At 37.6% G+C, this 23,234-nt stretch overlaps 1 protein-coding gene across 2 annotated transcripts; it reads right to left on the reverse strand.

Annotated features, from left to right (window-relative positions):
• Nucleotides 1–1,678: 1,678 nt before the first annotated feature.
• LOC121416507 lies at nucleotides 1,679–6,635 on the reverse strand. Of its 2 annotated transcripts, XM_041609998.1 has the most exons (4): nucleotides 6,617–6,635; nucleotides 4,011–4,366; nucleotides 2,507–2,622; nucleotides 1,679–1,889 (listed from the first exon to the last, which is right to left on the reverse strand). In XM_041609998.1, the coding sequence occupies exons 2-3, from the start codon at nucleotides 4,364–4,366 to the stop codon at nucleotides 2,619–2,621; spliced, it is 360 nt and encodes a 119-aa protein (XP_041465932.1). In that variant the 5' UTR covers nucleotides 6,617–6,635; the 3' UTR covers nucleotides 1,679–1,889; nucleotides 2,507–2,618. The 2 variants fall into 2 exon arrangements, with proteins under 2 accessions (XP_041465932.1, XP_041465931.1); XM_041609997.1 differs by lacking the exon at nucleotides 6,617–6,635 and having other exon boundaries at nucleotides 2,507–2,617; nucleotides 4,011–4,540.
• Between the last annotated feature and the right edge of the window lie 16,599 nt (nucleotides 6,636–23,234).

Here is a 23,234-nt window from a genome sequence, read left to right on the forward strand (position 1 = left end):
CTCAAAACAGCGGCAAGTTTCCGTTTCATAAAACTTTGCCGTAGATACTTTCAGCGGCAAATGACAATTTCTGCGGCAATATTTGACGCAGCTATTTGATTTGAGCTGCGTCAAATATTTGCCGCAGATACTTTCAGCGGCAAATGACAATTTCTGCGTCAAATATTGCAGCAGAAACAGCTTTTTCATCAAAATATCAACAATTTGGAGGGCCTAACAGCCATATTGCTAAATTTTTTGATGATTTTGATTTGATGAATTGCTTTTTGTCATTCTAAATAGAAAATACAGGTATTTTTACTCAATGAAAAATAAAAAGTAGTTATTTATTGAATCATCATTCATTCTTTTTAAAGTCAAATTTATTTCAATAAATATATACATAAGAACATCCATCGTGTTCCTGCAAATTTACACTGTCCAAAAAGCTTTTCTTTATCCTGTAAAAGAATAAATAAATGATGTCTCATTTTGTAAAAGATGTTGCGTCATTGGCTTTTGAGTTCAATTAGATTCATTTTCATAAGTGCTGTTGTTTCTGCTGTTGGTTTTTGTCTCAACTGCGAAGCAAAGTGAGACTATAGGCGCCGCTTTTCCGACGGCGGTGGCGACGGCGGCGGCGGCGTCAACATCAAATCTTAACCTGAGGTTAAGTTTTTGAAATGACGTCATAACTTAGAAAGTATATGGACCTAGTTAATAAAACTTGGCCATAAGGTTAATCAAGTATTACTGAACATCCTATTAGAGTTTCATGTCACATGATCAAGGTCAAAGGTCATTTAGGGTCAATGAACTTAGACCATGTTGGAGGAATCAGCATCGAAATCTAAACCTGAGGTTAAGTTTTTGAAATGTCATCATAACTTAGAAAATATATGGTGGACCTAGTTCATGAAACTTGGACATAAGGTTAATCAAGTATCACTGAACATCCTGCATGAGTTTCACGTCACATGACTAAGGTCAAAGGTCATTTAGGGTCAATGAACTTTGGCCGAATTGGGGATATCTGTTGAATTCCCATCATAACTTTGACAGTTTATGAATCTGATTCATGAAACTTGGACATAGTAGTAATCAAGCATCACTGAAAATTTTGTGCAAGTTTCAGGTCTCATGATTAAGGTCAAAGGTCATTTAGGGTCAATGAACTTTGGCCGAATCGGGGGTATCTGTTGAATTACCATCATACCTTTGACAGTTTATTGGTCTAGTTCATTAAACTTTGACATTAGAGTAATTACATATCACTGAACATCCTGTGTGCGTTTCAGGTCACATGACCAAGGTCAAAGGTCAATGAACTTTGGCCGAATTGGGTGTATCTGTTGAATTACCATCATAACTTTGAAAGTTTATGGATCTGATTCATGAAACTTGTACATAAGAGTAATCAAGTATCACTGAACATCCTGTGCGAGTTTCAGGTCACATGATCAAGGTCAAAGGTCATGTAAGGTCAATGAACTTTGGCCATGTTGGGTTTTTTTGTTGAATAACCATCATATCTCTGTAAGTTTATTGGTCTAGTTCATAAAAGTGGACATAAGAGTAACCATGTATCACTGAACATCTTGTGCGAGTTAGAGTAGTATTGAAAGTCAGCACTGCTGCTATATTGAACCGCGTGGTGCAGGTGAGACGGCCAGAGGCATTCCACTTGTTTTCTGATGTGTTTGTTGAAACTCCAGCTGAAGCTGTGGTTGCTGTTAACGTTCCCGGAGTGCTTGTTGGACACCTTGATGTTGTTGAGGTTGCCAGTGTGGTTTTTGCATCTCCTGCAGAAATTGTTGATGCTGCTGTAGTTGTTGGTCAATGTAGTCGTTACATCTCCTGTGTGTTTGCTGCTGTTTTTGCTCCTGCTACTGTTCATGTGATTGAAGTACCTGAAATAGTAATTAATTTTTAAGCAAGATACTAAATTATTCCTAATTTCACTTTCATTGTTAACCCTTAATAGAGTGGGGGTAAAGGCACCTTTTGATACTTTGCAAGATTTATCCAAATGGACAAGATCCTCAGGCACCCCGGATGACCTTCCAGAATAGCCTCACCTAGTAAGGTGTATTAACATGATTTTGTACGCATTACATTTAGTTGATTTTACATGAACTCAATTCATCAAATGAATGTAATGGGTCTACCAGTAAAAAAAATTATGTGAGCTTCTTTGGGTAATCTTTCTGAGTCCTTTTACTCCTTTACTGAAAAATTGATAATTAAAAACATGATGAAGTGAGTTTGACAGTAATTTGACATGTTGCATCTTAGGTGGTAGTGGTGGGGGTCAATCATTATAGAAATGCAGAATATTCATGTACATGTACCAATTTACTTTTGCAGCTGAAAAAAAAATCATCAACACCTCAAAATTAGAGTTTAATTCTAAAAGTTGGATTCTTGACAAAGATCAAATTAAGAAGACAAAAATCATTCAAATTGTTATCCTGTGACTTACTTCCTATGCCAAAATGAATCAGAATTATAAATAAGTTTAACTTACTGTTAAATCACATTTCTAGGCTCTTTATCTGGCTCTCCAAACCCTTCAGTCATTGATTTTGGCATGGATTTCTGATACTATCTTGTGTCTTTCTGGAACTGCGGACAAAGCCTCACCTGAAGGAATAAATTAAATTGAAATTTTCAAAAAATGTTTGGCACTATAATTTCTTTTCTCACAAGGATACATTGCATGTATATCAAAAGAAAATAAAAGGAACCTTCATTTGACTACTAGGTCTTTGTCAAGGGGGGGGGGGGTAAAGGGGTCAAGATGGGTTAATATGATGAACAAAAATGCAAACATGCAACAGTAAATAATATATAAGGAATCTCTGGTTGAGAAACGTCACTTCATGCAATTATTCCTCATATTTCATCTTGCACACACATATGTACACATAGTGAGGATGGGTGAGGGAGAGAGCGAGCATCATCATTGTACATGCAAAAAGTATTAAATCCATCACTGGCGTAAAGATGGGGATCATCCCCCCCCCCTAATGTTTCACGACAAAGAAAAAAAAGAGAAAAAGAAAGAAAGGGAACAGGAAAGGGTGAAATAGAGAAGTATTTACTGAATATTATTACCTCAAAATCTTTCCAAATATTTGATTTCAGTATAAAAAGTTCAAAAATTTTGCTAACTCCCTTCGCTCTCTTGCATCTTTGGAGAACTTTTTTTTCCATCCGCCATATTTAGCCTTCTCAAAATATTTGGCTCATTACGCCACTGAAATCCATTGTAAGAATTTTATGTTTGCTTAATGTAAACTTAATCTAACCCTAATAAGGCTGCCAGGGTATTTTGGAGGCAGGAAAGATGGGTGGAATGGGGGTGGGGGGCCCTTAAGATCGACCGTTAACTGCGCAATTGTGAAGAAATGCAAATGCCTGCCACAGATGAAAAAAAATTATATTTGATCATTCTAAAATTATTTCAATTTATTTTTAATTAGTATATTTTACTAAATCATGCATGAAATTAGAATTTGTCTGGAAATCTATAAACAAAGCCCTTGAAGTTTTTGTTCAGACACATGAAAATTAATTGTTATCAAATCCCTTTCATCTGTATTTTTTTTTTGACAAAATTTTCTGATCATAAGCACCATGAAATTAAATGATTTTAATCAGTAAAAATTAACATTAACCTGTATGATGCAATTATGAATTTTGGCTATGAACAGATTTTGCAATGGATTTGTTCATGAAATCACATTTTAGAGCAATTCTGACATGTGTATTTACACAATGTTGCATAATTTCAGAACCGGGTACCCAGGTGTCACTAATTTTGTCTAAAAAACTCATTAAACTTTTTTTTAAAAGGCATATAATGATGCAGCACCATCTTTCACGTTGTGGATTTATCCTGAAAATTTTTGGGCCCCCACCGCCTTTTTAGGGTTAAATCAGATTGCACATCATGATGGGTTTTACTGATATTCATTCTGCAACCCATATTTCAAAGCCTATCCATCATATCTGACATTGATTTTTACCTGTGGTAGTTTGTTAGTCTCTGCATTTCTACAACTGTGGCCAAATATTCTGCTACAAGTTCTTTAGATGGGCCCTTGGCATTTTTCTTATCGTAGGAGACCGGCAAGCCCTGGCTTTGAAGTTCCTGGTCTATCCTTCTCCAGCTGCAATATCTGGTCAGTTGAGGACTTGGGGGCTTTGTGTCAGGAGTGGTCTTGGTAGTGGCGGTGGCAATGGTGATGGCAGTGGCAGAAGCAGACTTGGTGGTGGTGGCATTAGCAGTGGTGGTGGTGACTGCAATTGCAGCATTGTTGATGGTGGTATACGCCTCATCACAACCAACATTAGCTCCTGCTGCCACGCTGCTGGTCTCCATCTATTATGTTTTAAGTAGAATAAACATTAAAACATTTGATTATTAACACATCAACTTCAGAACACTAGCATATTGATAATAAAACTTGTAGATATAGCAGTCAAAGCATAAAATGAACTTCCACAGAAGAGTACATGTACCCTCATCTAATAGAATTTCAGACCACCTTGAGGATGTTATGCTCAAAGCAAGGTTTTTATTTGACAACATTGGTCGAAGAGGAACATGGATTTAAATGTCAGAATACAACTGGTATCATTGGTTGATCCATTGTACTGTACAATACCCCATTTAGATATATATGTTGACGAATTATTTCTTGTTGAATCACATACATCTTTGTAATCAATCCTGTAGGGTATAGAGTGCATGCTGATTCTATAGTCATGATAGTTATCAGTGTTGTATACCGAGGCTGGCCTCGGGACCAGAATTTGCATCCTCGAAGCCTGACATTCTTGGCCTCGGTCGCTCTGTCTTGATGTCTCAGCTCCGAGGCCTGACAAATGCGGTCATTTCAAGCAGATAAATTGTGTCCATCATCAACACATAATTATTAGATCTAGATTCCACCCCCCCCCCCCTCTCTATAGATTATATACCAGTAATATATATATGTATATATTGCCTGTTTTTATTTTTTTATTTATTATATTCATTTTCATTTTTTTCATTTCATTTATTCATTTATTTTTTTTCTTGAGGGGGGGTCAATGGTCAATTGAATTCAACAAAAAACATGCAAATAATGCTCTAAATAGCCTTTTATTCCCTTCATTTTTATTAATTTGAGCCCGCTAAATGTGCATGCACCGGGTCAAGCTAGTACTTATCTTGTTGCCCGAGTCGAGTTCTACAAGTTAGGATAGGTGTCTACCCTGGCAGGCCGTCGGGATATCCCTGGGGGCCCCTTGAAAAAAAATAACTTTTTTTAAATTAAAAAAATGCTCTAAATAGCCCTTTATTCCCTTTAATTTTGTTAATTTGAGCCCCCTAAATGTGCATGCACCGGGTCAAGCTAGTACCTATCTTGTTGCCCGAGTCGAGTTCTACAAGTTAGGATAGGTGTCTACCCTGGCAGGCCGTCGGGATATCCCTGGGGGCCCCTTGAAAAAAAATAACTTTTTTTAAATTAAAAAAATGCTCTAAATAGCCCTTTATTCCCTTTAATTTTGTTAATTTGAGCCCCCTAAATGTGCATGCGCCGGGTCAAGTTACGGCTTATCTTGTTGCCCGAGTCGAGTTCTACAAGTTAGGATATGTGATTACCCCGGCTAGGCCGTCGAAATACCCTTCAGGCCTCTCAAAAAAAAAATCATACCCTTTTATTCACTGACTTTTGTCCCCTGAAAGTCCTCATATTAGGGCAAGCCAGTGATTTTATGGTTGCCAGAGACGTGCTGCCTTTTTAAACCCCCTAGCTAGCTTTCAAACTCCCTAATTTTTTAATATTGAATATCTGTCCAACTTCACATGCGTTTGAATATCGAACCTAAATAATGAGAATATCAAACCAACTTCACAGTTTGAATATTGAATATACAACCAACTTCCTGCTGGTCAAATTTTTGCTAAGTCACAGCTTTCAAAGAAAATTAATTTTGTCTTTTTTTTATTACTGTCTGGCCATCAAACTTTTTATACTCGCAAGCCACCCACTCCCCCTGAAAACTATAAGAAAAACAATCCCTCATAGTTACAGAGTACAGTATTCGTGTTAGTTACCCCCCCCCCCCAAAAAAAAAAAAAAAAACATGCCCAAGCCGAGGCCAAACTAACCTAGGCCTAGGCCAAACATGAGCGTAAACACCAATCGACACCCATCCATGATTCTCGAGACTTGACTGTATTTTTGTCGCCCACAACAACCCAAGCCACAAAATAATAAAGGCTCACTCTCACACAGCTGTTCACGTATCGCACTGAATTAGGTAATTCAAGACTAAAGTCAGAAAGAAAGACAGATGCAACTCAAGACAGTCGCAGCGCCGCTCATTCGAGCTCCACCCCACACACATCAACACTACTGCCGTGTACTACCCCGAAGCTCCGGGGTAGCGACCACTCGGCATCTCGACCATGTCGATGATGCCTCCACGATATCCCCGGGCAAAATGCATGTTTATTACTCGTAGAAAACGATGGAAATATGATATGTATTGTCAATCTCATTCTTTCCTCCGTGATTTATTTATTACTTTATCAAATGATGTAATAATTGAATAAATATGATAATTAGAAAGTACTTACATCTCCGATTCAAATTTCCGTAAATTCTGTCACCATCAGAATTTTATCGCAGACGACGTGTGTAAAGAAAAAAAACCGGCTGTTAGCAGCATATCAGGCTCGTTCACGAACTATTTTTCATTTATTTACTTTTATTTACGATAACAATTTGTTATTGCTTTTATGAAACGGATATTTGCAACTATGACAAGTTGCCATTGCAATAACAAGATTTGCCATAGATATGGGAGATGTTATAGTTGCAAGTCAAAAGTTTTATGAAACGGGCCCCAGAAGGCATACGCAAGCCTAAACAACACTCTGCAACTTCACGCCACTCTTCACGTACGTGCACGAGCCATAGACCCAACGTCAGCTTAAAGGGCGACGCCATATTGCCAGATTCTGGCCAGATTTGGCGCGCGCCCTCACCCGGCTAACGTTGAGCGCCATTCATCTATACGCTAATTCCTCTTGATTACCATTGATAAAAACCTCGTTCAAATCTTTTCCGGAATTATTATGAATAAGCGATTGATGTTTTTCCGTTAATCAAATATCCGTTATTATACCCATATTTTTGTGATATTTGTAACATTTTTATTTTAATCACAATTTCAGTCCAAACGCGGGTCAGTTTTTGAGAACCCACGTTGTTTGTGCATGCCCACGTATGGCCTATTCCGCGTATTGAACGCACTGATCTCTCCCCTAACTGGATATGCTGGGAGGGTCCTTTGTTTGAAGCCCGCGAGTTCTATTGTCCGCCATACCAGTTCCCCCAAAAGGAACGCGATCGCTCCATTAGCATGTGCATTGTGAGCGATACGCTAGCTGTCTGCACACAGAAGCACTCATTGCTTTTTATACAAAACTTCATATATTTAAGGTGCCAGAATTTGCAATTTTCTTGAACCATGGTACTTTCCCAGTATACAATTCGGAAACATAATTTTGAAGGGGTTGGTGTTTTTCTCACCTACGGAAGAATGGATGAAATCCTTGACTTGTATAGGGGTATTTTGGAGGTTTTCCAAATAACCATCTTAGGATCGATATGGCGAGGACTTTCTAGGTTATGAAGGCTTATAACACTGGGCTTGAACCCCCCCTTTAATTTAAGTCTACCCCACCCCCCAAAAAAAATCAAACAAGTGTAACACCGAAAAATTCATCGTTTTCAATCGTTGAAAATGTAACTTTCATATTTTATTTCTGATTTTGATTAAATTTTGAGCATTATTGTGTGTTTTTCTCTCTATTCAAATAATCATTTTCATGAGGTGGACTCGCCCTTTAAAGGACAAGTCCACACCCAACAAAAACTTGATTTGAATAAAAAGAAAAAAACTCAACAAGCATAACTCTGAAAATTTCATCAAAAAATCGGATGTAATGAAAGTTATGGCAGTTTAAAGTTTCGCTTCATTTCACAAAACAGTTATATGCACATCTCGGTTGGTATTCCATTATTTTAACATTTTGTGCTTCCGGCAAGGAGGTCCTAAACGTCAAATTCGTAAAAATTGAAATATTGTATAATTCAAACTATAAAACACAAAAGAAATAGTGAGTAAAATCATTGACTCTCTCATTTGGATGTAACTGGCTCGTTCATATCACTATTTTTTTTTAATAAGCGAAACTTTGAAATGTCATAACTTTTTATTTTACATCAGATTTTAATGAAATTTTCAGCATTGTGCTTGTCTGATTTTTCTCTTTTGATTCAAATCAACATTTTTCTGAGGTGGACTTGACCTTCTCTCTCTCTCTTTCCTTCTGTCACATCGATCGACCCTCTTCAATTATCCTCTACCCAGTTTGTTCATATACACTGTAGGCAGCGGAAGCGGGGGGGGGGGGGTCCTGTACCCCTAAATTTTAGGTGGGGGACAGACCCCCCAAAATTTATGTTGACAACTTTTTTTTTGTTCTTTTTGCTTGTCATTTTTTTTCCTGCCATCCCCTTTAAATTCAGGTGGACCCCCCTAAAATCGTTGTGGTCCGCCCTGAAATTCTGGTTGATAACCCTTTTTTGATGCTTGTCAGATTATTTCTTTTGTTTTGCATCCCTTCCTAAATTTTGGGTCGATATCCTTTTTTTGCTTGTCAGATTATTTTTATTGCGTCACCCCCTAAATTTCTGGTTGATACCCCCCCCCCCTTTTTTTTGCTCCACCGAGACATTTTTTCTTTCGACATTCGGCATCTCAAAATAAGTTCTGTGAAATTTCTGAAGTCTGTTAATCCGTCTCTGTAGCTTAATGTCTTTTTTACGTACTTATAAAAAAAAGTTCTTGGAAAAAATAATTCGATCTATTGTTGACAGAGAAATATCACAAATTCACATGCCACAAGTTACGTAAGCCCCCTAAAGTCCTAGTCCTATACCGTACATGTACCTATAGCTTGTAAATTTTATTGTCCTTTCACAAATAAAAGATAAATAATTTTCAGAATACCTTGTAGATCCAGTCCTTGTCCCAAAAATCAGTCTATTTCGGTCAGGATCTATGCTTGCAAAAAATATTTTTTTAACTCCTCCGAAACGGCAGATTTTCAGTCTTAACTTAAGTTTCACAATACATGCTATACACGGTCAGTATTTTCGTGTCTCAGTCGTGATATTCTTCTGTCCAAACATGATTGATAAACTCATAAAACTTGGTGACATTTGTGAATATTAATAAACTGAATATTCATTTGAATCATGGTTTGAATTCATCACGCTTCCAGAGAAATCACAACAATCGATAACACCCCCCCCCCCCCGCCCGGAGTTTTCAAGTTTTGGAAACTTGCTCTGGTAATTTAGAATTACCACACATGTATTTGAGCACACGGGACTACATAAAGTCTACAACTATGCAGTTCACCAGCTTGTCTTATCTGTGAAAAGTAATCCCATTTTCTCTGTTTCCACGGTCGTCACAATAGTGAAATTATACGTGGCACAGGACGACATCTTAAACTTTGTATCAGGTATAAATTCACATTGAAAAGTGCTGTTATAAGAGTTGATTTGGTAAGTATAATTAAGAATTGACACTGTTGCCGTGTACCAGACTCTACTCCGATTTTGGCTTTTTGGGGGAACTCGGCGTGCGGAGGTACCAACTTCCGGTGCTTCAACACGGAATAGGCCAATCAGCGTTATTGTTCCCATCCAGGTAGGGGAGAGATCAGTGATTGAACGGAATGATGTTGGGTCGAACACCAGAATATTGTTGTGATTGTTTGTTCCGTGTTTGTTGGGGATGAAGCTATGATGGCGACCAGTCACGTTTGACAGTACCGCCAAATCGTTAAGATTAACTAATTAAGGTCAAGGTGAGATAAGAGAAATGAGCAAGGCGCTTTATTGGGGGGGGGGGAGGGAGAGAGAGAGAGGGGCCGGGGGGAGTTAAGAGGACCCAGTGGGATACAGTTTCATCATCAGTGCAGGGCGTCGATGAAAAACTTAATTTTTTTCTTCAAAATGTGGAAAGTGACAGAAAAATCAGAAAAAGGTTAATTGGTTCTTATTTTTTGAAAAAAACCCCAGAATTTATCAAGATTGCTGTTTATTCTTCATCATGGTTGTAGAATTTAATAAAGTATAATTCTTTCAAACAACTCAAATTGTGATTAATCGTATTGGATTTATTTCACTCTTTTCTTTCGCCTTGTTTTTTTTTCTTCCAAAAATCAGGGAGATGAAAAATATGAGAGCTAGAACGTAAACATATGGACTCCGTAACACAAAGGTTTACGATGAATAGCAAAAATGAAAGAACGCTTCTGATTGGTTCTTAGTCAGTATTTTGCGACAAATGCACGTGTAACATTGATCTTGATTAGCCAATTCATTTAGCGATTGATCGCTAATCTTTGTGTTACGGAGCCATGGTGAAGTTATGACGTTGGAGAGGGCGCAGCCCCATGCACTTGCAGATCCAGATTGATTTTCATGGGGGACACTTAGAGTGCCCCTATATTTCTTCAGTATTATTTTTACACGCAAAAAAGTCAAAGAAGACATCATGCCACTCATGCCACCGACAGCTGCCTCGTCAAAGGGGGGCGGTCAATTATTTTGATTTTTTTTCATTTTGTCCTCGATAGGGAAGCCGGGGGGGGGGTCAATTCATTTTATATACATTTATATTGTGTTTATATATGGGAGGGGGTCTGCTACTGAGCATGTTTTTACAAGGGCTTAATATAACAGAAATGGCACGATTTAACACAATAAAATGTATCATGGAGGTTAATACTAAATTAATACATAATTAATAATTGTTTTAATTGAAAATGAAAATAATGAAGGCACCCATAGATCTTAAAAATATCTCATAAATACAGGCCTAAACCTGTATGAAGTTGAACAGGCATAAAGTATAAATGTTTAGTTATAGCTGAATTGATCCCGCAACCAAATAATGTTGGCATAAACTAGCTGTTATATCAGTGGCGTAACGACATGAACGAGCGAAAAAAAATTGGGGGTTATACACGATATGGCGTATCGATCAGGCAAAATTTAAAAAGAATTTAGTAAGTTGCAACCGACATGAGCATAATTTTGATGTTTTGGTTACAAAAATCCAATTGAACAAGTTCGCAAGATTCTCTTTCTTTTTCCTCTTTTTTCTGAATTGGGGGCATATGCACGACCCCCCCCCCCCCCATTAAATCATAAAGCACCACTCTGTTCTGCCACTGTCTAAAATTGGATTTAATCTTTTAGAATTTTAATCTCTTATCTAATTAATCTAAAGGGATAAGAGTAAGACAAAAAATAGTTGCAGATTACTTATTTCAAAGTATTTTTACTTAACTCCCCAACTCTGCTCTTGCTGCACTGCACGTAACGGCCCTCCACCAAATTGCCAGGCCGACTCGCCCCGTGAGCAAGTGACCGCGTTCGCGTAAGTTCACCCGAAGCCATGACTAAATTCTGACCATAAACATCACCTACAATGTAACTAATCACTCTCTGACAATATTTCCAAGTGTATTTTATTACAGTCGATCCTTTGGGCCATTAAACGATAATATTTTCAATGTTATCATGACAAATAATTTTAATGAGATAGTGGCATTGTAGAAAAAACAAATTTATAAGCACGAAATGGCACCAGATATATCATCAAACATACAGCGCAGCGTTCGGGACTGGTGAGTGGGACGGCTCGCTTGGTGTTTTCGCCCCAACGAATTCGGCGAAAACGTTACCATTGCGCCGTGCGAATGTTAAATCTGCGGCTCTCAATCAGAGACTTGAATGTCTCTTTTTGCATTATCGAAAATAAATCATAGACTTTGTTTGATTTATTTACAAGTAAGTTGCATATCCGTCGTGATAATTAGGAAAATCCATGATGTCTTCTTCTAATTCTGAAAAAAACTATGTCTTCAAAATGCCTATGTCAGAAAATTGCCGGAAATCATAAAAACTTGCCTAAAATATCTCTTTTTGAAAGTTCATCCATGGTCTGGAAAAAAATGTTACAACTTTTGTAGACGTATACCGTAAACAAATACATCCTCGATCACTAAAATAAAGTGTGTGCTACGCTTTTTTAATTCAGGCCATGTTACCATGACAACTTGGGAAAACCCTTATTTTTTCGAAAAAAAATATGGTTTTAAGGGTCATTTTACAGACATAAAACTAACCCAATTTTGAAGAATTGTGTTTAAATTTCACATAAAATTAAATTATCTATGTTTATACTTTCGTATATGAATATTCATATTTCTTATAGAATCTTAGTTTTTGATTGGTCAATGTTTCAGTCATGGATAATGACTGAGCGTAAAAAAATCTGAAAATGCGCATTTTATCGGCAACCAACAAGCAAGATGGCGGAACACATTAAGTTGGCGCTTTGCACGTACGTGTCTTACGCAACGCCTGGGTGGCACTTCCATTGACGAGTGGATATCATGCGCGACCATGGTATGGGGTCTCGAAAAGCACCCTAAACACGTATTTTCCATATTCTGAAAATGCACCCCTTAACAAGTATTGGCGTGTGAAACCCTACCCTTAATAAGTATTGGAAACAAACCGATACTCTTGCTAAGTATTCCCTGAATTGACTCCCCAAACAAGTAAAGCGATATTTCTATTTTTATGTCACGGACGTCAGTCGTCGGTTTTACCTTTACCTACATCATTGGGTTTATTACAGCCCCACCTCCCGCATCTCGCGCAAATCGTACTCTTAACACGTAGTGTTGACTCTTTGGGCAAAAAAAACATCCTTTATAAAACATTTTAGTCTTAATTTTTACCCCCTCGCCAATTTGGCCCTAAACACGTAGCTTTCCCAATAAAAATAGATACCCCTTTTTTCACTATTTTAGTGTTTTTGACAGGCTTATTTCTTTACGTACATAATGTGCCCTACCTTGAAAAAGACATCATTTTTACGTGTTTTTTTTTGTGTGTGTTTTTGTGTGTTTTTTTTTTTGGGGGGGGGTCGCGCATGGTATCCACTCGTCAATGGGCGCAACACAAAAATGCCCCAGTTTCTAAAAACAACTTTTGAGACTTGCGGATGAAATGGTGTGCAGTTGCATTCAGACCGACGTAGACTTGAGTAAACCTGACGTAGGCCTACGCTTGCATGAAGTTGCTTATGGTAACTCAATCAGGGGGAAAAATACACGGGGGCTCGGGGCGATTTTGCCCCCGAAATGCCCTAAAGAGCCCTGGAAAACTAAAATGGAGCCCCTGAAATTCATATAAGGTCCAACGTAAATTTCAACACAAATTAGGATATTTGGACTGGTGAGCTCCAAAATAGCCTCGGAAAATAAATTATTTTTTTTTCTTTCCCTGAACTCAATGGTCTCGGGGTGAATATAATCGAATCCAATTAAATAACATTAAATCAGTGAGGATAATGCAGAAATTAAGAAATAATAAATATTTTCTAAAAACGACGAGTCCATGGCCAATCGTATTACTTTTTCACGGGACTTTGTATATTACTTGGTGTTGTCAGTTTTAAACTGGTGAGTCTTTCTGTCCAGTTTATTATGTGAATTTACCTTGACAGTCACGGCTTTAAGCCCCAGTCACATATAGATCCGTGTTAACGCCTTGGGCATCCTTTGAGGTCCATGGTGGTTCGTGTTTGTCCTTGATCTTGCGGGAGGCTAACACTTCAGTTTTTGACTGTCAAAAACATCCAGCGTCATCCTTGGACTGCCGGGTAGACAAGCCATCCGGGATGGTCCGTGTAGCTGACATGTAGGTCAGTGTATTTACCGTGTAGGTCTGTGTAGCTGCCTGGAGTATCCTTGGCAGTCCGTGTTCTTTTCCCCATCAATGTTATACAACGCTGTTTACTTCATGGGTAATTGTTAAACACTTGACATAAAATTTTAAGGTATTTAAGATTAAATATTCAAAATTAAATGTTTTTCATAAGATTTCAAGTACTTAACAACTACTATAGAAATAGTAAACTACGTTGTATAAAAAAAACAGCGTTTTCACTGGTTAAGGAAGTTTGGAGTTTTGATTTTTTATTTTTATTATTATTTTTTTGTAATTCACTCAGAAAAAAATATGATGTTGCGACAAGGATGAGAAAAAAATTAAATGAAAAAAAAATCAGCTCATTTATATTAGCGGATTTCTTTGCCCTGCTGGTCAATATAGCTGCCGTGTTGGTGCGTGTAGCTGACGTGTCTGTCCGTGTAGCTGACGTGTTGGTCCGTGTTGCTGGCGTATTGGTCCGTGTAGCTGACGTGTTGCAGACGTGTTGCTGACGTGAAGGTCCGTGTAGTTGCCTGGAGTTTGCTTAAGCCCCAGTCACATATGTGGAGCGTTGTGGCCCAGTGGATTAGTCTTCGGACTTTGAAACAGAGGGTCGTGGGTTCGAATCCCAGCCATGGCGTAATTTCCTTCAGCAAGAAACTGATCCACGATGTGCTGCACTCGACCCAGGTGAGGTAAATGGGTACCGGTAGGAAGTAATTCCTTAAGAAGCTGTGTGTGCTATGAACGCCTAGCTTAGCCGGGTAATATAGGAGCGCCTTGAGCACCTAACAAGGTGGATATGTGCGCAATATAAATATCCTATATTATTAATATTATCATTATTATTATATAGACACGGATCAACACGGCAATGCCGGCATGATCCGGGGAGGTAACATATAGAGCCTGGATAATCCCGGATCTGATCCGGGGTGGTCCGGGGAAAGATCCGTGTTGACACCTTGGGCATCCTTGGAGGTCCATGGTGGTCCGTGTAGGCCCTTGAACGTCCGGGAGGCCAACACGGCAGTTTTTGACTGTCGAAAATATCCGACGCCATCCGTGGATTGCCGGGTAAACAAGCAATCCGAGATGGTCCGTGTAAGTGACGTGTTGGTCCGTGTTGATGATGTGTAGGTCCGTGTAGTTGCCTGGAGTATGCTTAAAGCCCCAGTCACATATAGACACGGGTATATATTGTAGACGCCATGCCATGGTGATATTGAACACAGTACGAAATATACAGTGTGTCCCACAAACAATGAAACCGAGATTTACAGATGATTTATCCTGCCTGAAGCACAAATACAATAGACAAATGACCTATCATTGTAAAGCGTGGGTTTTATCTTTCATTTGAAATAAATTAGATTATTCCTCATTCATGAGTGAACAAAAGCAATTTGAAGGAAGGAAAACAAAAAGTCACTTGGCGGGTGGTATCTGAGTTTCAAAAAGATACTCACATTTAAAAAAAAGTTCAATGTCTGTGCTTTAATTTGATACTGGAATTACAGAAAACGTCAAAAAACAAAGTTATGTTTGTTTGAAATAAGGCTTGAATTCCAATAATTTCATAAAGTGAAGAGGTTTTACATGATAGACTTTCTCGACACTCCGTTTTGTTGACGATCAGCCATGCAGAAAGTTGTTTGTTAACTGTGCGATTGCTTCGATGGGAAACCGGTGAAAACACGTATTAATAAATAAAGAGGCTTTTATGACATGTATGAGGTAATAAAAATTTGCGAACAAATTTTTCGGCATTACTCCTATGTGTTTAAGATCGCATGCTCGATCTGTATAATTGAAAATCATAAGTCAGAAAAAATTGGAACCAGTGGGATTCGAACCTGTCATCTACTGCTTGCCAGGCAGCGACTCAACCACCAGGCTATTCTGGTTCACGGCTAAGTCACGATGAACTGGAATACAAATACCCTCGATCCTCTCCTTTCTGAATCATTGATATGCAAATGCCGTCCGCCGTGAACCAGAATAGCTTGGTGGTTGAGTCGCTGCCCGGCAAGCAGTAGATTACAGGTTCGAATCCCACTGGTTCCAATTTTTTTCTGACCCATGATTTTAATTACAGATGAACCATGCGATCTTAAACACGTAGGAGTAATGCCGAAAAATTTGTTCACAAAGAAAACACGTATGTTTCATAATTATTTCAAAGTAATATTGCCACAATTATTTTTTGCTTTCCCCTGAGCAAATTTAATGGACCAGAGGGAGCGTAAAATAATTGTCATTACGAAAAGCTTCCTTTTAAATTTCGCTTTTAAGTCTGTAGATCTGCAAGATATATGGAAAGAAACAGGTGCGTAACATAATTTCAAAATGGTTATAAAGTGAAAGTGCTGGACGGTTCTCCATGGTTTCTTATATAGTTCATATTCTCATTCACTGATAAGGAAATGTGATAGACAGGAATTTTAGGCTGATAATGAACCCACCTATGCATTTATGAACGGCCAAATTAGTTTAAATAGAAAATTTTGATCCAAATTTTAAATAGAGCCAATCTTAGGTTTGGGAAAGTGTTTGCTTTTGCTTGGATTCAGCAAATATGCGCATCGTTATTAATATTCGCTAGGTTGGCAGATGATGTAATGTCATCATCGTCCATTTTCTTATGTTTTGACATGAAATGCTAATCATTCTATATTTTCATACATGTGTGTATGACACTTCTCTCTCTATACAGTGCATTCAGAAAAAAAATCTAAATCCAATCTAGCAAGCCGGTATCTAAAGCCCTTTTAATTGTATCAAATTATTTTGATGGGATATCAGAGAGAGACTCCTCAGCTTTTCATTGATTCCCGGTATCATCACAGTTTGGATGAGCGCATTAGCATTTGTACATGTATTTTAAACTTCAGGGCGCCTTTGTAAAGCAGTTTTAAGAACTGAACAGGCCTACCCTGCAGTATAAAATAAATAAAACAAAATAAATAAATACATGCTTCATACTTGCTCTCTAATATCTACTTCTTTATTTCTTGTTATTTATAGAAATTTTTATTTCTAACATGTTACCATGTTCTTGTATTAGTAACCTGGACATTACTATATCATTTGGAGTTCTTGAAGTTGTATTAATGTTGTAATCTGATGTAACATTTTGGGGGATATGATTGTATCTGGTGGCCATATACCCATACATGTCATTCTATGTATGTATCAATTCCTATTATACTTGTCTGCCAGGTTGTATTTAGATGTAGGGGTTACAAGTTGAATACAACTCTATTCATCTTATTGTGTGTTTGTTGTAATGGAACCAATCATTGTCAAGCTTGGGAAAAGTGTGGAGAAGCAAGTTTTTAATGAAATAAGAAATGTAAATCCATTTTAAATGATACAAATTAAGTGAAAAAATGCTGGCCATGCCTGAAATAAACTTCTTCATGTTCTGTTTACATTTAGTTATGTCCTCAGATACAGCTAGCACAAACAATGTAAAGGTTGTGCTTACCTCGGCTTAAAATGTTGATTAGGGTGGCAAAATTGTTACAAAATGTTTAAACGTATCTGGGGGCTCACAGGCCTAATTCATTTCCCATAGACTCGTGTGTTAAAGTGGAACTGAAAAAGAATTCATAAAAAATAAGGAGGAAATTCGAGGGTTGAATGTTTACTACCAGTGGATAAGATAAATTTCTGACATTCCATATCTGACCAGAAATGGGTACCTAGACCGGCTCATTTTATCCACCACTATTCAGTCAAATTCTAAAGTTCTCTGTTCTCCATCCCTTTCCCAAGAACCAATTTCACAATTGCAATTGATCAAGGCCTATCTATTTTTTAGTATCCTGTAATGAGTGTTATACACCAATACAACAGTGCTCGTTGGTATACAAAAAACACACGAAAACATGCAACGCAGAGACTAACCATGCTAACTTTAGCCTACACAGCCTAGCCTCGGTATACAAACACAGATGATCTACTAATCACAATTTGTTACCTGATATACCCCCTCTGTAGCCTTGCACATAAACAGTTAAGGGCACACATGAGTAATACAGACCCCCATTCACTCACGTGTTATATCATAGCTCATCAAAAAATCATTAAAAATCAATCCCTCGATAGATTTTGCTTTAATTCACTGACATTAGTCACAATTAACAGTGCATTAAGACTTGATATGTTAATCAGGTACTTGACCAGCTCAATCAAAAGTTAAATGGCCTGAAATAAGACTAACCATAATTTCGGCCAGTTCATCGCCAGAAAAACCAGAACTGCATTGTGGGTAATAATGATTAAAATGAAATACAAAAATGCAGTCTAGCCTTCCCAAACGCCTTGATTATGAAAGAGTATGAACATAGCATTATGTCTATCGTTTTTCTTTTGATATACAAACATTTGATCTATTTTTAATGAATTATTTTAATCAACAAAGTCATGTGATCTTTACTTACGCCTGTCCGGCATGCATTGCGCGCAGATGAATTACACTCGTGTGCCCTATACTGTGGGTCAAATGACGAAAAGTTGAAAATTTTGGTCTCAAAAGAAAGAGTGAGTTCTCCTGAAGAGATTGATACCTTGCATTCAATACCTAATCTGACTAAACGCGTAAAAGAAAAGAAAACGTTTCATTAGACACCCCTCAATTTAATGTAAAAATGCAGTGTTCCATTCATATATTTTGTGCGCTTCCTATGGTATTGCAGCTACAAGTTCTACTTGCTTGATGTCCATCAATTGGCTAAATATGTATTGTGTGGATTTACAACTTCTTGTTTACATGTTTAATTTCGTTCGAGGTGATTTATTACCTATGTATTCGCATAAGAATAAACAAAGTAAATAAAAGAAAATTGATAACAAACAAAGATTGTAAGCATTTCTTTTGCTCATTCGCCACTCTTCCCTATTATAACCGTTAATTTGGAGGAAGAAGGGGGGGGGGTGTTATAGGCATCAACCCGCCCTGCTTTCAAGCCAGGAGGATGGGGGTATGTACCCCGACTCAGCACCCCCCCCCCCCCCCCTCTCCTGTAGCTTTCAACGAAGTGAATAGTATTCAAGTGCGCAATCTATGATGTATCTGACTGAGACAAGTTTATGTATTTTAATGTTTTGTTCATCTTTCTTTCTCTGCGTGCTCTAAATATTGAAAATAGTAATCCTGATGATAATTAGAAGTTATTCATCATTTTGAAGTTCCTACTAGTACTTGTTTCATTTCACACTCTCAAACCAACCAGATCTCCTATTGGCAGTAGAAACTCGCATTTCTGCATGATAAATGATAAGCATTTAATATACATTTGAAAGCGTCATTCCAGCATAGTAAGCGATAAATGCACTAAATGCCGAGTAATATACTTATCATCTGTTGTTAAACATAACCTATATCACTTTACATAAAACTGTTTGAAGCATTCTCACCACCGATTTCTAGCAGACGACGCCCAGCCATAGCAACGACAGTGTAGAAGTGTAGTCGCGATATAGGGCACACATGAGTAATACAGACCCCCATTCACTCACGTGTTATATCATAGCTCATCAAAAAATCATTAAAAATCAATCCCTCGATAGATTTTGCTTTAATTCACTGACATTAGTCACAATTAACAGTGCATTAAGACTTGATATGTTAATCAGGTACTTGACCAGCTCAATCAAAAGTTAAATGGCCTGAAATAAGACTAACCATAATTTCGGCCAGTTCATCGCCAGAAAAACCAGAACTGCATTGTGGGTAATAATGATTAAAATGAAATACAAAAATGCAGTCTAGCCTTCCCAAACGCCTTGATTATGAAAGAGTATGAACATAGCATTATGTCTATCGTTTTTCTTTTGATATACAAACATTTGATCTATTTTTAATGAATTATTTTAATCAACAAAGTCATGTGATCTTTACTTACGCCTGTCCGGCATGCATTGCGCGCAGATGAATTACACTCGTGTGCCCTTAAGCTCAGTTTTTGAACCTCTTGATGATTGAAACATGCATACTAGTGAAAATAATTTGCTACTGAACAGTTTGGGTTGGTGTTTCATCCACTAGGAAATTCCCTTTGTAATAGGCCTATAGTCTTGGTATAGGGCTCACAGGCCTAATTCATTTCCCATAGACTCGTGTGTTAAAGTGGCACTTCAAAAGAATTCATAACAAAATAAGGAGGAAATTCGAGGGTTGAATGTTTACTACAAGTGGATAAAATAAATGTCTGACATTCCATATCTGACCATAAAAGGGAACCTCGACCGGCTGATTTTAAAAATAAATCAGCATTTATGAAGACTACACCTGACGGGATCAAACTGATTTAAGTACAGAAAAGTTATATAAATTACCGCAAATTATACTGGCGCAAATATTCACTGCAGAATGATACGCGCCGTATAAGCTAAAACAACAACAAAAAATTTATCATTTGAGAGAGTAAAATGGCCCTAATTCTTCCGCCAGTAAAAATATAGTTCCATAGTGGTGATATATCTTTCTAATTTGGAAAAAGGAAGTTCAATAGGTACCCTCCCTAGAATCAGTGTTAGATTGTCAGTAGTATTCATTCATTTTTGAAAATCAGCAACATCAAATTTAAAAATTGAGCAATGGGTTGCCTGCCAGTTGAGATTAGGCCCGTGCAACCCTGGGGTTTTTTAACAATAAGCTAAAATTGCAAAATATACTTTTGAGGAATGTACCTACCGGTCAGTTCGCTTCGCCTTTGTTTCCTTCACGCAGCGGAACAAATTAGCATTTCTGAGCAAACCGATTTCTGCGAGCTTTACAAAAAAAGGACATATCTCACTCAAGTATAACATCCTGTCAAAATGTTTACTTTCATTTGATAGACAAGACCCAAACCAAGAATGTATGTGACATAAGTATTTTTCATGCTGTACTATTTTCAATTCCAAGGACTTTTTTTTCAAAGTGTAAACTTTTTATTGACACGCACTGTAGAATAAATAGAATTTGCGAACACAACCACCAGAAAATCTTCAGATAATACCAAAAACCATTTTAAAAAATTGCGTTGCATTTTATTTGAGGGTGAGATGTATAATGACCCGATTACTTTGGAACATTGGCACCCGCTCTTAGATTATTTACCAATGCCTAAGAAAGGTTATTAGCCATATTATGTAAATGTATGCAAACGAATTGATATATGTTACAGGCTTTCCTTAGTTATTTCGTTTTTACTGTTATCTTTCTCGTAATAGGTAAAATGAAGATCTGCATAATAGTGCATGATGTTAATGGATGGGATGCAATGCCGAAAAACATTCAAGAGGAATTCTTTCGTAACCTTGCACATTCACAGAAGAGCGCTTTAAAATATGCAGATAAAGTCATCATCTGTGATCAGTTGTCCCAATTGGAACACAACGACCAGCGGCTTGAAGAGTATTTATGCAGTGTATATGAAGAGAAACAAACAAGTTCACATGGAGAGGTAAGAATCAAAATTGTAATAAAATTCATTGCTAATCAGTCAGGGTGTTATCACCTTGAAATTACTGGGAACGGCTCGACACGAGCCGTAACCATGGTAACCAACATTTTCCTCATGCAGGCCGAGATACAGCTTAAGCCACGACTCCTTATCCATTCGCACTTCTTCATTTCCCCTCTCTGTTATTGAGATTGGGTCCCTATGCACCATTAAGATATGTTTTGTTTACAAACTTTGTATATTGCTTGAAGTGCCTAGTTTATGAATCTTGATGTTCCTTTTGCCAAATCGTGTTCCAAGGGGTTCAATATTGGCAGTTCTGACGGTCATCTTGGATTTCACATGAAAATCAATTATTTTCCATTACTTTTTTTTCTTAGACAATGGGAAAATCCTGAATTGAATACGCATCCCACTACGATTTAGATAGCAGAAATCGATTGCAATCGTGTTCTTGACTATATATATATATATATATATATATATATATATATATATATATATATAAACATATATGTATATGTGTGTGTGTGTGTGTATAGGTATATTACATTAGATAATTCATGGCGAATTGTCATGTTTATGTTCAACAATTTGCATGTGCATATATATTCACATCTGCGTGTATCTGTTTTACCAACAACGACAGTTACTGTTGCAAAGTATCAGTATTCGTCACGAAAGAGGATATATTAACGATAATATTGATATGCTTCATGGTTGTATTAATGTCTCATAAGGCTTGGATAATGGACAAATACTTTTAAATATGCATGTTTTATTCGAAATTTCAGTGAATGACACCAAAAAGCAACCTCCGTTCATTAGCCACTCTGGAATAACTTTTTGCAGACCTCGGGGACGGTAACATAGGATCTCGTAATACAAAGGTTAACGATTTATCGTTCACTCCAATGTTACGATTGATTACCCTTTATATTGAATAGAGCCAATCGTAGAAAACTGTTCAAGAATCATGGCTAAACTTTGTGTTTCGGGCCCCAGATCTGCGTTTCGTGTGCAAAATTCTTGCTCACGACACCATGCCTGCAATTCGCGAGTTGTGAGATAAGAAAATCACGTGCTTTCATGTACATACGATTGCTCACCGCCCGCCTGACCCCGGGATATCACTAGTCGATTTGACAGTCTCATAGGCTCAATACACCAACCTAGAAATGTTCTTTCCGATGAAGTTTTTTACTTGATTCGTGATCCTATGGGGTCTTCGAACAAATTCAGCTTGGTTGCCCAAAGTTGCCGTTTGGGCAATTTTGCTAAATTACATAAATCCAAAATGGCCGCCAGATGCCATCTTGAAAACCTAACTTTTGAACCCCTGCCCACAAAATGATGAGTAATAACTCGTTTTAGGGGTTTAGAGATGTGTAGAATCGATTTCTGTAATCATTTTTCCAATGTAAGGTCATCTTCAGGTCAAATCCAAGATGGCCGCCAGATGCCATCTTGGAAAATTGACTTTTGTTCCCCTTGCCCCAGAATGACGAGTAATACCTCTGTTTAGGGGTTTTGGGGTGTGCAGAATCTCTTTCTGCTTTCTAATTTGCAATATAATGTTATCTTCAGGTCAAATCCAAGATGGCCGCCATATGACGCCATCTTGAACCCTTTGCCCCAGAATTATGAATAATGAGTCTATTCGTGAGTCATTTGGTATGTTGATTCAATTCATGCTGTAATTTTGCAAAAAGATCAAATCCAAGATGGCCGCCAACCGCCATCTTGAAAAATTACTTTCCGAGGCTTATACGTGTTAGAACTAATGTAAAGGGATTTCAGTAAGAATACTCATTTCTTTTATTAATTCTCAAGTTTTTGTCCAAGAATCATGAATAATCCCTCTTTTCGTGAGTTATTTGGTATGTTGATTCCATTTCTGTTAATAATTTTGCAATATAGG

Source organism: Lytechinus variegatus, chromosome 6, assembly GCF_018143015.1.
Source record: "Lytechinus variegatus isolate NC3 chromosome 6, Lvar_3.0, whole genome shotgun sequence".
In the NCBI taxonomy this organism is placed as follows: Eukaryota; Metazoa; Echinodermata; class Echinoidea; order Temnopleuroida; family Toxopneustidae; genus Lytechinus; species Lytechinus variegatus.